Source organism: Jaculus jaculus, chromosome 12 (assembly GCF_020740685.1).
Source record: "Jaculus jaculus isolate mJacJac1 chromosome 12, mJacJac1.mat.Y.cur, whole genome shotgun sequence".
Taxonomy (NCBI): domain Eukaryota; kingdom Metazoa; phylum Chordata; class Mammalia; order Rodentia; family Dipodidae; genus Jaculus; species Jaculus jaculus.
In genome coordinates, this window is record NC_059113.1 from 11829135 (window position 1) to 11845176 (window position 16042).

At 44.7% G+C, this 16042-nt stretch overlaps 1 protein-coding gene across 2 annotated transcripts in view; it reads left to right on the forward strand.

Annotated features, from left to right (window-relative positions):
• Positions 1-13211, forward strand: part of Xpo7 (exportin 7) — a 45868-nt gene extending 32657 nt beyond the window's left edge. For both annotated transcript variants that reach the window (XM_045130995.1, XM_045130996.1), the window contains exons 20-28: positions 675-763; positions 1471-1578; positions 4306-4388; positions 4624-4838; positions 5067-5205; positions 6849-7009; positions 9204-9302; positions 10134-10261; positions 11644-13211. In XM_045130995.1, the coding sequence (XP_044986930.1) occupies positions 675-763; positions 1471-1578; positions 4306-4388; positions 4624-4838; positions 5067-5205; positions 6849-7009; positions 9204-9302; positions 10134-10261; positions 11644-11737 (1116 nt within the window). In that variant the 3' untranslated portion in view covers positions 11738-13211. The remainder of the gene's footprint in view (positions 1-674; positions 764-1470; positions 1579-4305; positions 4389-4623; positions 4839-5066; positions 5206-6848; positions 7010-9203; positions 9303-10133; positions 10262-11643) is intronic.
• The last annotated feature ends 2831 nt before the right edge of the window (positions 13212-16042 follow it).

Here is a 16042-nt window from a genome sequence, read left to right on the forward strand (position 1 = left end):
GAGGGTTGTTGGCATTGCTAGGTATCAAGCAGCAATGTTGTGCAGGAAACAAGATTCCATGATACAGAGTGTTCCATTTGTTGGTGGCCTATTAGCACCCCAAGAAAGTGGGAGCTTGGGATGTAGCTTAATTGGTACAGTGCTTACATTAGCATGCACGAAGTCCTGGGTTTGATAGCCAGCATTAACTAAACCAGGTGTGGTGACACCTATGATCCCAGCAATTGGGAGGTGGAAGAAGGAGAATCAGAGTTTTAAGGTCGTACTTCGCTGTATAGTGAGTTCAAGGCCAGCCTGGCTACATGAGGCTCTTTCCCACCTCAACTCCTCAAAAAATGGGAGATATACTTGGGAAAGGAAGCTTGGTGGTAGAGCATTTGCCTAGCCTGCATGAAGCTCAGTTATATCCCTAACTACCAGTGCCCCTCTCCCAAGTTTGTATTTTGAATTTCATGTTTTGTTCCGAGGGTTGTTCAACTAGAAAATCAGACTTTACAAAACTAATTTTCCAAGTGAAAAGATTCCTCTGTATCGTAGAAGAATTTGATTCAGAATATTTAAGGGGAAATATTTGTTGAACTCTTGAGAAGAATTTGATCACAGATGTGTGAAATCTCTATTAGATGGTTATAGTTTTGGTTTTTATCCTAACGTATTTCTGTCTTCTACTACAGCGAACTCTTGTTGGCCTGGTGAGAGACCTGCGAGGGATAGCTTTTGCCTTCAATGCCAAGACCAGCTTTATGATGCTGTTTGAATGGATGTATCCTAACTCAAACTAGGACACGACTGCTATACGTGGAGTGACTGGAAGATGGACTCATGGGTGTAGGGCAGAGAGAAGTGGAGGGAGGTGTGGTGAGGCAAGAAGATAGTTACCCAAGAAGTCCACCATGTCCTGTAGGCCACCATTGCAGTGGTCTTAGGATAGTGTTACCTCTGACTGGGACAGGAATGAGACTTTTCCCCCAGTTTTTCTTCTTGGTCCCAGATATAAATGCCAGTGGAACTGAGCACCACTGTGCAACTGTTGCATGTAAATTTTGCTACATTTACAAGAGAGAATTGCCTGTTGCCACATGTGTGTAATCATAACAGATAGCGGGACTACAAAGGAAGATCAAGCATGATTTCAGGGCCAGCCTAGGCTACAAGAAAAGGGAAGGGGTAGGAAGACAGGCATTGCATTCTACTAAAAGAAGTTGTAGATTTAGGAATTACTGACCTCATAACCTTGAACAGATCCTATCAAATCTGAGTGCCTGTGTTTCTCCAATAGTTACATAAAAGAAACTACTGATTCCCTGTGATATATATAGGTGGTAAAGGATAAAAACTCCCAAGGTTAGCAAGAAAGAGACTGGAAAGTAAACAGTTGTAATTTGAGTTTATGCTTGGCTACTACTGAGAACATATTTAAAATTTTGTATCTGTTGAATCAGAATTTCTTCCTTAGCTCCACCTTTACAGTTACCCCTCCTACATGCCAATTCTCCAGCGGGCAATTGAGCTCTGGTACCATGACCCGGCCTGCACCACGCCTGTACTCAAGCTCATGGCTGAATTAGTCCATAACAGGTAAGCAGGAGCAAGATGCTCTGAAGACAGCTGCTCTGTTCCTGGAGAAAACTTTGTTTTCTTTCTTACTTCATGCTCTGGGCATGGGTGATAATAAAGTACACTGCATTTCTGTCACACAAAGCCATAGCTGCCTGTAGGAAATAAATGACCTTATAATGAGTCTCCTTGAGGTGGGAGGTGGTTTTGGCTTTGGTTGGTTGGTGGGTTGTTTTTGTAGCCCAAGTTCACCTTAAACTTACGTAGCCAAGGAATACCTTGGCTTCCTGATCTTCCTGCCCCCACCTCCTGAGTGCTAGGGTTACAGGTGTGCACCATGCCCACTTGATGGGGTGCTAGGAGCCACCTGCACTGTGACTCTTCCAACTGAACTACATCCTTAGCCCAGAATGTCTTCCATTCTTAATAACAAATAAACTTGGAAACCAAGATTGTTAGTTCTGCTGGGCATGGTGGCACACACCCTTAATCTCAGCACCTGGGAGGCAGAAGTAGGAGGATCACCTAGTTCAAGGCCAACCTGGGCTACAGTGAGACCCTACCACAAATATAAAAATTGACATTTATTAACCATGCCATATTTATCACATTTCAGAGTAGAAACATTTGACACAAATATGGTATTAAAACATCCTTAAGAAAGACTTGTGTTGTGGTGGCTCATGCCTCTAATTCCAGTACTTTGGAGGCTGAAGCAGTTGGATTGCCACAAGTTTAAGGCCAGCCTGAGCTATACCGTGAGACCCTGTTTTGAAAAGCAACCCCCAAAAAGTCACTAGGTTAATTATAGCAAGATGAATACAGATGAATTGCTGGGGTTTCAGGTATGGTCCTCGGTTCTTGTGGCTGTCAGAGTGAGGGAGCTTGTGATACTCAAGTAAGGCCATAGCTTCCCATGGGGCTTCTTCACGAATTACTCACTTATGTAATAGCTATCTGAGGGCTGGGGATACGGTTTAATGGTTAAGGGCATTTGCTTGCAAAGACTGGCAGCCCAGGTTCAGTTCCCCAGCACCATGTAAAGCCAGACTGAAAGTGGCGTGTGCATTTAGAGCTCATTTATAGCAATAGTGGCTCATGCCTATAATTCCAGCAGTTACGAGGCTGAGGCAGGTAGATTGCTGTGAGTTCAAAGTTAGCCTGGGCTACAAAGTCAGACCCTATATTTTACAAAAAGAAAAGTACAGAAGATAATTTTAGCATGATTAAGTGCTTTGAAAAAAATAAAAACAAGGTAATAAAAGAGAGGAATGATTGTGTCAGGGAAAGCGTCTTTGAGAATGTATTACTTAAGCTGGGATCTGAGTGACAAAAGATTATGGAGACACTAAAAGACAAGACGTGTTCTAGACAGACAACCTAAGATAGGAAGAGAGGCCACAGCAGAGGGAGTCAGGTCAGTGAACAGAGTGCAGTTGCCTAGCACATTGGCTACAGCACCAACATGTATCCTCACTGCAGTAGAAAAGTACTCAAACATTTTAAGCAAATTGTAAAGGGTTTTGGTTACTCCTTTAGAGGTGTCATTCTGACTCCCTGCCATGTGAAGGATGGGCTGTAGTGTAGGGCAAGAGTGGAAAACAGAACTCCACCATGGTGACACGCACCTTTAATCCCAGCACTCCAGAGGTAGAGGTAGGAGGATCGCTGTGAGTTCAAGGCCATCCTGAGACTACATAGTGAATTCCAGGTCAGCCTGAACTAGAGTGAGACTCTGCCTTGAAAACCCAAAGTGGGGGGGGGGGGGGGTCTGGAGAGATAGCTTAGCGGTTAAGGCACTTGCCTGCAAAGTCAAATGTCTCAGGTTTGATCCCCAGCACCCAGTTAAAGCCAGATGCACAAGGTGACACATGCATCTGGAGTTCATTTGCAATGAATAGAAGCCCTGGTGCGCCCATTCTCTCAGTAACTCTACACATAGGAAGTGGATGGGTTCAGGACTTTAAGAACTCATGGATTTGGTTGAAGGGATGGGATTGTCAAGACTGGCTCCTGCGCCAGAGGCTTGCCAGCTTAAGTGAAGCTCACTTAAAGGTAGAGTCGCCAAAATTTCTGGCCTCCTAAACAGCCAGACCTCAAAACTAAGATACTAAAGGTATCCTTTCCCTTCCTGATTCTGAATGTTGCAGCACTCCAAGTCCCTTTCTTAGAAAGTGGCAGCACTGCTTGTCCTCTCCTTCACTTGCGACTGGCTGAGCCTAAGGGTGGTTGTACATAGGACTGTGAAATAGTACCAATAGTGAAACCAGCATACCGAGCGCTTCCAGTTCTAAGCAAATCATTGGTTAATAAACTTGGGGCTGGAGAGATGGCTTAGCGGTTTAGCGCTTGCCTGTGAAGCCTAAGGACCCCGGTTCAAGGCTCGATTCCCCAGGTCCCACGTTAGCCAGATGCACAAGGGGCCGCACGCGTCTGGAGTTTGCAGCGGCTGGAAGCCCTGGCGCGCCCATTCTCTATCTGTGTCTCTCCCTCCCTCTCTGTTACTCTCAAATAAATAAATGAAAATGAACAAAAAATGTTAAAAACACAGTTTTTCTCTACCTTACCAATCAGCTTCTGCCCTTCACACACACATGCCTACCATTACACATGCATGCACACCACACACGCATACAAAAAATTGTTTTGGTTCTTTGCCCATTGGGTTGAGCAGCTTGTGGTCCTAGTGCTGACTCACCCAGTCACAGCAGTTCTTTGACTTTTTGTCATTCTGTGTTTTCTGATCAGATCCCAGCGACTCCAGTTTGACGTCTCTTCCCCCAATGGCATCTTACTTTTCCGAGAAACCAGCAAGATGATAACAATGTACGGTAGGTGCTTTAGAGTGGCGTGCCCTTGGAAGTGAAGTTCCGCAGTAGGTGATCTCAGGCCAGACCTGGCAACAGCCAGGACAGCATTTGCTGGGTTCTGTGTTCCTCGTACATGGGCCAGTTGCCACCAAGGGCTACTGGAATGTCTATGCCTTTGAAATAGGAAGTTTGGGGTGGCATAAAAATGACCTATTTTGATGTGGTTGAATAAATGCTTGTCTTCCTGTCTGTCCAGGCAACCGTATCCTCACACTAGGAGAGGTGCCAAAGGATCAGGTCTATGCCCTAAAGCTCAAGGGCATCTCCATCTGCTTCTCCATGCTGAAGGCTGCTCTCAGTGGGAGTTACGTCAATTTTGGAGTCTTCCGTCTCTATGGAGACGATGCCCTGGACAATGCTCTACAGACCTTCATCAAGCTGCTCCTCTCCATTCCCCACAGTGATCTCCTGGTAAGCCCTAAGCCCTATGGCAGCATCTTGCATCGCGTTCAATCTTCCTCTCATAGGATGCCATGAAGATTGAGTGATTCTCTTAAGAAGCTGCAGCCTCGCTTCTTTCCGCCACCACTAAGTCTTGTTTCCCCAACCTAAAGTAGCTGAACTCTTATTTAAGGCTTCTCCTTTCATGCTGAAGTAGAAAACTGCCTCAGCTACTTTACTTTCTTCTTCTTCCCACAGGATTACCCCAAGCTCAGCCAGTCTTACTACTCACTACTGGAAGTCCTGACCCAGGACCATATGAATTTTATTGCAAGCCTAGAACCTCACGTCATCATGTATATTCTCTCTTCCATTTCCGAAGGACTCACTGCACTTGGTAAGCAAGAGCCCGGAAGCATCACTGCTTTGGGATGTTAGTCTTCCCTTCAGCGTGAATTTTCATCTGGCAGTACTGACTGACTCTCACCAGGTACCACTGTGTAAGGCACTGAGGGTACAGTAACAGCACATGCTCCCTGTGCTTGAGGAGCTTTCATCTGGTGGGTGAGACAGACATAGTTAGAGAGCCGCTCGCTATTCACCAGGTTCGAGCCTTGCATAGCATAACAAGGTAAGTACAAAGAAATAACTGAGCTCCTGGTCCTGAGAAGGCGGGATCAGGGAAAGCCTGGTGTTCTCGTGTCACATAAAAGCTGGACAGAGGCTGGGAGGAGACTTGGTAGCAGGAACACCTGTACCAAGAAGGAACCAAGCAGCCAAACTGTTGCTATGGAAGGGCTAGAGAATAACGTGAGGCAGAGGGAGTGTGCACAGCAGAGGGCGCCCTTCACCACATCAGGGCGGTTAGACTCCTCAGGGCACAGGAAATTGGAAAGGCTTTACAAACAGTTCCCTATTTTTTTCCATCCTACTCCATATGGTTCCTATTAGCCATTTTGTTTATAAACTGCCCTCCCAGAAATGTTAGTAAGTATATGTGTTCAAAGACTAAAATGGTGTTTTTACATTAGACTAATGAGCAAAACAAAAAGCAAGCCTAGCTGCTGAGCACTCGTGGCATACTATAAAAGTGCACTGATAGTGACTTGGCTTGTGTTTATGAGCTGTCCATGCCTCTGGGACACTTACCTGATGTATTAACACTTCTTTCTGGGGCAGTATCAGACATGCCTTAGAGGCTGTTTTATACCTTCTTGAAAACAAAGGGACCAGAGGATTAAGAAAACTGTTCACAGCCAGGCCTTTGTGGCACACGCCTTTAATCCCAGCACTCAGGAGGCAGAGGTAGGAGGATTACCATGAGTTTGAGGCCACTCTCAGACTACAGAGTGAATTTAAGGTCAGCCTGAGGTACAGTGAAACCCAACCTCAAAAAAGAAAGACAAAGAAAGAAAGAGAAAACTGTTCACTTAAGTAGTCAGTCATTCAGCCCTGTGACTTTGCATTCAGTTGACAGGTTTACTGGTGTGTTCCCTTGGTAAAAAGTACACACAAGACTAGTTCCCATCAAGATACACTGGCGACACTGTCCCTCAGTAATTCAACATAGGTTCACACCTCAGGTTCCTTGTATCTTATAGCAGCTCTTTTAGTTCCCAGCAGTGTTGTCTTAGGCAAATCTGGTATCTCCAAACAGGTTTTCCTGTGTGCCTAATGCAAAACCTACATCCTGGAGCTCTCACAAGCATAAGCCAGGGACAATCCTGAAAAGCATTTTACACACGGTATCTGGCACAAATGAAGCACTTAATGAATGTGAACTATTTGGGATGGAGAAAGAGAGATTAGATTAGGTTAGATTAGATTCGATTAGATTAGGTAGAGCCATCCATCAAAAACAGACTACTATGTGTTACACTCAGTTTCAAAGTTCAAAACTGGGACTTTTATATTGTAAGGGTAAGAGGTTAACAGGTTACATCCTTGGTGAGTTTGGCTGAGTTTCCTGTCTAAATGGGCAATCCGTGTTTGCCCACGTCACCATCAGCAGCTCAATATTCTTGCTTTCTCCTCTTCCAGACACAATGGTATGCACAGGTTGCTGCTCCTGTCTGGACCACATCGTGACATACCTCTTCAAACAGCTGTCACGCAGCACCAAGAAGAGGACAGCACCCCTGAGCCAGGAGAGCGACCGCTTTCTGCACATTATGCAGCAGCATCCAGAGATGATCCAGCAGGTGAGGAAGCTGAGGGGTTAGAGCAAGAACCTCTGCGAGGAGAGGCCAGGCGACCCAGTGCACATCGCTGCCGCCTCACGTGTCCACGCTGTCACTGATACTCAGTCTTCAGCTGCGTGGGTCTGAGCGCTACACCAACCCCTGCACGTTGGTGCTCTCCCCTGAGTACTGTCCTGCGTCCATGAACATTGCTTTCCTCCCTCAGTTTTTGAAAATGGAGACTGAGTTAGCCATATCCATCCTTCTCAGGTCTGTGTTCCATGTGCAAAGCAGGAACAAGAGTGCAGGGAAGCTAGGTGTGTGTCAGAGCACTTGCCTAGCCTGCACAAGGCCCTGGGTTTGATCCCCAGCACTAACAGGGGAAGAAACAAGCCTGCAGAACAGATGAAATTAACTGACTGCAGAGAAATCAAGCCATATGCTTGCCTGTCCATATCTTTTTTAACTATTTGGAGCAACTACAGAAATACAGTACTAAAACAGAAAACAAAGTAGAATCAATAGAATTACACTTAAATACTTAAGCCAGTGGTATCTTAGACATTTTCACCATTGTCCGTTATTGCTTGTGTGTGTGCACACACACACACCAGGGTCTTTTGCCATTGCAAACGAATGCCCACTGCCCATCTGGCTTTACATGTGTGGCTGTATAATTGGTCCTGGGGGACTGGAGAGATGGCTTGGGGGTTAAGGAGCTTGTATACAAAGCCAAAGGACCAGGTTCAATTCCCCATGACCCACGTAAGCCAGCTGCACAGGTGGCACATGCATATGGAGTTCATTTGCAGTAGCTGGAGGCCCTGTCTGTCTCTCTCTCAAGTAAATAAATAAAAATATTATTTTAAAAATGGGCCTGGCAGAAAACCAAGCGCCACATGTTCTCCCTCATATGTGGATCCTAGCTACAGATGATTGGGCTTCTGTGTGAGAATGAAAATACTTAGTAGCAGAGGCCAGTAAGTTGAAAAGGAGACATAAAGGGAAGAGAAAGGAAGGGAGGAGGATACTTAATAGTGTAGGGGTGGGGAGGGAGGGAATTACCATGGGATATATTTTGTAATCATGGAAAATGTTAATAAAAATTAAAAAAAAAAATGGGCCTGGGCCAGCAGGCTTTGTAAACAAATGCCTTAAAATGCTGAGCTGGAGGATACCCCCACCCTCTTTTCACAATTCTTCACCTCCATAAAGTCACATAAACCTCTAAGACCAGTACCTGGAAATGACTACAGAGTGATTTTGTTTGCTTCACTGCTCTTGTTCCCACAAATAGGGAACTGGGAAGGCCCATCTGTAAATAAATTTATTGAACTGGCCAGGCATGGTGGTGCACATCTTTAATCCCAACACTCAGGAGGCAGAGGTAGGATTGCTGTGAGTTCAAGGCCTCCCTGAGAGACTACATGAATTCCAGGTCAGCCTGAGCCAGAGTGAGACACTACCTTGAAAAGCCAAAGGGGAAAAAAATTAATTGAGGCTGGAGAGATGGCTTAGCAGTTAAACGCTTGCCTGTGAAGCCTGAGGACCCTGGTTCGAGGCTCTATTCTCCAGGGCCCACATTAGCCAGATGCACAAGGAGGCACACACGTCTGGAGTTTGTTTGCAGTGGCTGGAGGCCCTGGTGTGCCCATTCTCTCTCTATCTCTATCTGCCTCTTTCTCTGTCGCTCTCAAATAAATAAATAAAAATGAACAAAAAAAAAAATTAAACCAATTTAAAGAACAGAAAAGGGAACAGCACATGGTGGCACACGCCTTTAATCCCAGCACTCAGGAGGCTAAGGTAGGAGGGTCACTGTGAATTTGAGGCTAGCCTGAGACTACCTAGTGAGTTCCAGGTCAGGCTGTGATAGGACGAGACCTTACCTTGAAAAACAAAAGAAGAAAGAAACAGAAAGGAAGATGGAGAGCTGGGCATGGTGGCACACACCTTTAATCCCAGCACTCACAAGGCAGAGGTAGGAGGATCACCAAGAGTTTGAGGGCACCCTGAGACTGCATAGTGAATTCCAGATCAGCCTGAGCTAGAGTGAGACCCTACCTCACAAAAGGGGGTGGGGACACAAGACTGTTGTCACCAATATGTGTCTGATTGTCATGCACAGAAAAAGCCTTCAGCCTAGCAGGCTTCTCCAGAATCTGACACCTTAGGTACCACGTTGATTAAGGAGGTGGCTGCCTCTTCTTTCCAGATGCTGTCCACGGTGCTGAACATCATCATCTTTGAAGACTGTAGGAATCAGTGGTCCATGTCTCGGCCACTCCTTGGCTTGATACTACTTAATGAAAAGGTAGGCCGCTCCCTGGTCCTTCCCAGTGCTGAGCCAGAGCTGGTGGTCAGTCTTCACTTGGTGCTCACTTCTCATGCACTGTGAAACTTACAGAATTCTTTGGAAAAACAGCAGTATTTTAAGCATGTCATATTCGTCCCTGTTAGGAGTGCATACACATAGCCAGGTACAGTGGCTCACACCTGTAATGCCAGCCCTTGAGAGGTGTGGGCAGATGGAGTAGGAGTTCAAGGTTATCGTTAACTACACAGGTCAAAGACAGCATGGGCAACATGAGACCTTGTCACAAAAACAATTATAAAATAATAATAATAGAGCTGGGCAGGGTGATGCACACCTTTAATCCCAGCACTCTGGAGGCAGAGGTAGGAGGAGTGCCATGAGTTTGAGGCCACCCTGAGACTACATAGTGAATTCCAGGTCAGCCTGGGCTAGAGTGAGACCCTACCTCGAAAAACCAAATAATAATAATAATAATAATAATAATAATAATAATAATAATAGGCCAGGTGTGGTGGTGCACACCTTTAATCCCAGCATTAAGAAGCAGAGGTAGGATTGCCGAGCGTTCAAGGCCGGGCTGAGACTCCATAGTGAATTCTAGTTCTGTCCAGGCTAGAGTAAAACCCTACCTCAAAAAGCCAAAACATAACAACAACAACTTGGAGCAGATGACCTCTAAACTGTTTTATAAATTCCTGAGTTTTAAATATGAAGATGTCCTGCAAGTCTGTATTACGTCTTCCTTGAAGAACATTCCTTCTTGAACATTCATCACATTAATTTGCTCTTGTCTACTTTCTCTTACCTTGTTCCCAACTTCCACCACAGTATTTTTCTGACCTAAGAAACAGTATCGTCAATAGCCAGCCACCAGAGAAGCAGCAGGCCATGCATCTGTGCTTTGAAAATCTCATGGAAGGCATTGAGCGGAATCTTCTAACAAAAAACAGAGACAGGTGAGTGCCAGGGTCTTGCCAGGAAATCATGGATAGTTATTTTTCAAATCATTGAAACAAAGGTAGTCTCTGTGTCCAAGTATGTAGTTCTGTCTAGTAGAAAGGCCACATGTATAATTTTTTAATACCCTAGTAGCCACATTTTTTTTTTAATTAAGGAACTGGAGCTAGAGATATGGCTTAGTGGTTAAGGCACTTGCCTGCGAATCTTAAGAGCCCAGGTTCAACTCCCCAGAACCCACATAGGTGGCACCAGTGGCTGGAGGCCCTGGCGCACCTATATTCTCTGTCTGTCTGTCTCTCTCCTGTTTCTCACTCTCAAATAAGAGATAAATAAATAAGTTAAATTTTAAAAAGTAGCCAGGTATGATGGCACACACCTTTAATCCCAGCACTCAGGAGGCAGAGTTAGAAAGATCAGTTCAAGGTCAGCCTAGGCTAGAGAGACCTATCTCAAAAAAAAAAAAAAAAAAAATCGTTTCATTGGTTTATATAACCCAAAACAAAACATCTAAGATTTTATCAGTATATATACTAACACTTCACAAAGTCCATGTGGGACACACCTCAGTTCAAATTTAAATGTCTACCAGAAATACTTGATCTGAATTTAGATTATATAAATTTATGATTGACAAAGTAAATTCCTGTATTCAGGTGGTTCTAAATATACTTAATAGTTTCATAATACCTGACTTAAATATGTGGACGTTTTCAATTAATTCTTGTTTAATTTTAACCAAGGTATTTTAATATAAAAATGATGAAAGTGTGATTGGGGAAACTGAAGGTGAATTTTATTTAGCTTGATTCAGCTCTCTGTCACACTGGCCACAGCTCCAATGCTCTCTGGCCATCTGTGGATGGCAGCTACCTCATTGGACCAAACGACTCCTAGTGCTGACTGATACAGCAGCTGCATGCTCACTCTTTGCTCACTTTGCGAGAGTTGCTTCCCTGCTCTTAACAGTGAGATTCCTGTTGTGCTCCCAAAAGCCCAGAGTGGCCCTCCTAGCTCCAGATTTGTCTGCTGCAGTTGTCAGGTACAGAAGACTAGGCCAGATTTCTCTTACCACCAACCATAAGACAGTAACTGACTTAGATGCAGAGCCCATCATTCTGTTCTGCTCAGTAGCCGTATCTATGCACAATAAAAGTACATTAATAAATAATAATTAATAAAAGTATACAAGATTGTTGTGGGGGGTGATGTGACGGGAGAATGGAGTGGAGTTGTGAAGGGGGATGTAGTGGGGTGGGGGGAATTACCATGGTTTCTATAATTATGGAAGTTGTCAATAAAAAAAAAAAAAATGAACATTTTAGGCAGACCTTTCTCTTCTGCCCCCTCCCCGACCCACACACATGCATCCTTTCTGCAGGTTCACCCAGAACCTGTCCGCATTCCGTCGAGAAGTCAACGACTCGATGAAGAATTCCACTTATGGAGTGAATAGCAATGACATGATGAGCTGACACCTCCTTGGACTCTACCTGTACAGAGCAGCGTCCCTTTGGTTTGGCCCAGAGGGCGAACAATTGCAAGGGAAAGGGCCTGGCTGATCCTGGCTCCTTCCTCCAGGGCTGTGGGGAAATGGCAAAGGTCAACTACTACTTCCCCAGGAAATGCGGGCTGTGCGTGCACTCACTAAGGGGCAGGGCGCTGCTGGTTCCTGGGGCCTGGGTGGGAAGGGTGGTGGGAGGAGACAGACACAAACATCTGAGACTCCATCCGCCTCCCAGGGCCCCCAAGTGGGGAGAACCTCCAGTGTCCTGCCACAACCTGCCTTGTATAAACATGTACATTTTTTCATAACATTTTGAACAAGGTTTATATTGACTCAAGTTTAAAAACAAAAAGTGTGACTGAAAAATTTTTACAGAGTCTAGTGCACCAATGCTGATGTGAGGGGTTATGTATGGCGAGTGGAGAAAATGTGTATTCTGGTGGCCTGAAGCTTTACTGAACAAGGATGTGTGAAAGCGCAGAGATCTATTTAGTGACACAGTGTAGAGAGGCAGAAAATAAAAATAAAAATTCCAAATGTATATTTTTTCTTAATGCCCTGTCCTCACTTCCCAAAAATAATCTGTTCCTATTGCTGTATTAACCCTTGTTATTAGGAACTCTAAGCCATGCCAGAGCACCATCTCTTCCCCGCCTAACCATGGATGCTGCCCTATGTCCTGGCCTCTTGCAGTGACAAATAACTCCAGCTAAAAGTGTCTACATCCCTTCTCCCACTTTGCATACCCTCATCCTCAAACAGATGCCTCCTCCTGTTCAAAGTTGCATTTAACTGTATGTTTTAGGGTTCTCAGTCTCTGTAGGGAGAGCAGAGAGAGGTAGTTGAGCCATTTGCTCTCTTGTTGAGCAGTTTGGATGAGTCCAGCAGAGGCCTAACCATGTGTGGCCATAATTTTGTCTTCCCCAGCCCTCGAGGCAGTGTGTGTGGACGTGTGTGGATGTTTATGTATGTACCTGCACTCATGAATGTATGAACTGGAGGAAGTTACTACAGGGGAAGGGTTCTTAATAACAAGGTCTACCTAGCATGAAATATTTAACATTCTCCCTTGAAAATATACATTTTTATAAAATAAAAACCATAATAAATGTTTGAATTTTTTAAAAAAGTAAAACTACAGAGGAAAATTAAATGGAGAAAGCTATTTGCCTTGTACTTTTTCCACAATTGCTGCTGCTAGTTGTACACTTCTCTAGTTCAGCACTTGCCCAGGGGACATTCATCAATTAGGTTTTATTCTTATTTCTCCTCTACTCCCAGAAACAAACATGTCAATTATTTTTTTTTTTCCCCTTCTCCTCTGGCAACTGTGTGGTGGATCCTTTCTTGCGTGATCAGGTTGCGGATAGACTTTGTGAGGGTGTTTGCTGCATACAGTGTAAGCATTGTGACCGCCAATAAACTTCAGTGGTTTCTACTGACCTGGTTTCAGAATCAAATATAGTGTGTCCAGGGACATGTCTCACTCTAAACACATGAGGATATTTGAAAAATGCTGTCTGGAAATCCAGTGCATAAGATGCCCCTCAACCTTACCATAACATGCTCCAGGGAACTGGAATTCTTCAGAAGTAATGGAGACAAGAAAAGAAAAAACTTTTCTGACAGATACTTGAAGAATGGTCCCCTCTGCCCCAGCTGTCTTGAGATAAAGTGATCAAAAATATCCCATAGATTTCCCCCCCATACACACACTCACACTTCTCTTTTACAAAAGAATTCAGAAACTCATTGTGGCCTCAGAATATAGCCTAGTAGCAGAGCACACATGGTTCAAGTCCTGGTTAAATTCCCAGGAAAAGAAAGATAAACTTACACCTTTAATCCCAGTACTCAGGAGGCAGAAGTAGGAAGATAGGTGTAAATTTGAAGCCAGCCTGGAACTACAGGGTGAGTTCTAGGTTAACCTGAGCTAGAGTGAGACCCTATCTTAAAATAATAGATCTTTTAAAGATTGTATTTATTTGAGAGAGGGAGGGCGAGAATGGACACACCAGGACCTCCAGCCACTGTAAGCTAATTCCAGATGCGTGTACCCCCATGTGTATCTGGCTTACTTGGGTCCTGGAGAGTGGAACGGGGATCCTCTGGCTTTGCAGGTAAACGCCTTAACCACTGAGCCATCTCTCCAGCCTGCCCCCCCCCCCAAAAAAAAAAAATTTAAGTTGTGGAGAACTCACTTTGAATGGTGGCTTTTTGGTGTAGTCTTGTATAGTCCAGACATGGCAAGGTGTCAGTGGTTAAGATTTGTCCTAACCCTATGTAACATCATGGGCCTTCCTCCACTGACAAAAAGGGTACTCAAAAGTTGGTTTTTCTGTTTTGTTTTATTAATTATGAGCTGGGCCTAGCGGTACATGCCTGGAATTTCAACTCTTGAAGGGCCATCTGGGTTACTAACCCTAAAGTCTATTACTAATTTCATAGGGTTTAGACTAGTGTGAGAGCCAGTTATCCTTAAGTTTGTGTTTTCTCAGAAGGTTTGGAGATTTTATTCAGCCAAAGCCTGCTGAAGGGTGTCTGGGCTGTTTCTTGGGCACTGGGTTCAAGTGTCTGCACAGTGATTCCTGGAACAAATTATATTTTATTCCTAACACCTAACTTCTTACTGTTTAGTAGATTATGTATATTTGTTAGCTTGGCCCAAATAAGGGTTATCTTTTCCCACTAAAATGTTATCCAAAGGAAAGAATTTGGCCTAGGGTCAAAAATTAGGGTTCCCCCATCCCCAAAAATTAGGTTTTTAAATGGCATAGGTTCCCATGTAGCCTCAAACTTGCTATATAGCCAAGGGCCATACTTGAATGCCTGACCCTCCTGCCTCTCCCTCCCATGAGCTGGGATTACAGACATGCACCACCATGCCTGGGTAGGGTTATAAATTTTACCAAGGAATAACTTTAGCAGAAGTGCCAGGATGGTGGCGCACGCCTTTAATCCCATCACTTAGGAGGCAGAGGTAGGAGGATCGCCATGAGTTCGAGGCCACCCTGAGACTACATAGTGAGTTCCAGGTCAGCCTGGGCTACAGTGAGATCCTGCCTTGAAAAACAAAAAAAAAAAAAAAAAAATCAGCAGCAGAAGTATCACCTTTCTAATGACAAGTGGCAGTCTACTAAAAAGTAATCGTTTTCATTCCCAAAAAAATATAGAGAGAGACTTGGGACTTCTCCCCCCACAAACAGAAAAAAATATTTTATTACCCTTTGAATTTCACCCAAGGGCAAGAACAGGCCAGATCAATGGGCAATGATGAATTAAACTTAAAAACATCTTGGCCCATGTGCCACCAGTGAACCATGTCCACCTGAATTGTCTAAATCAACCGATCTCAGTGGACTAGTACTGCCAAAGTGTCAAATGCCAACCCACCAAAAAGGAAAAATTCATAAGTAACCCATCAAAAGCCTTCACAACACATTGGAAAGTGAATTAAAATGTACATGTAAGGAGACCACTGTTGTGTGTATGTGCACACGAGCGCTAGGTCAGGTCTAGGCAGTATTCACACCAAATTCTGACACATCTGAGTATCTTGCATACTTGTTTGTTTTTCAGGAAGAGTGAGTTGGTTGCTGGAAACAGCAGGCAGAGAATGGGACATTAGACCATCAAAGATAAGTTATAAATTATAAATAAATTATAAATAACTTCTCTTCCTCCGAAAATTTTTCAGAACAGACTGACTGGTACCCTTGTCATCTTTCCTTCCTCAGAAACCCTTTTGTTGTTTTGTTTTAGTTCTTTGAGGTACGGTCTCACCCTAGCCCAGGCTGACCTGGAATTCACTATGTAGTCTCAGAGTGGCCTCGAACTCAGTGATCTACCTACCTCTGCCTCCCAAGTGCTGGGATTAAAGGCGTGTGTGCCACCATGCCCGGCTTTCAGAAACCTTTTTGATGATCTGCAACAGAAAAGGAAACTCAGAATAATCTGCAAGGCAAATATATTTCCACTCTTCTGTATAGAATCAATACCTCAATAGTAAATATTGACTAAAACATAGTGACCTAGAGCTAGGGGTGCAGCCCATAAGCCCCACGGGCCGGGCCTGCCCCGCTGCCGACCTGAAGCCGCGAACCCGCAGCCCCATCAGGGCTTCGGCGCCTTCCTCGCGTCCGAAAGAGTCGCCGCCGCCTCTCCAGCGCGCCTGCGCGCACGGTCCAGCGTCGAGGCCCCGCCCCCGCCTCCTCGCGCGTGCGCGGTCGAGAGTTTTGCCCTGCCCCTGCGAACCGGCCGGTTTGCGGTCGCC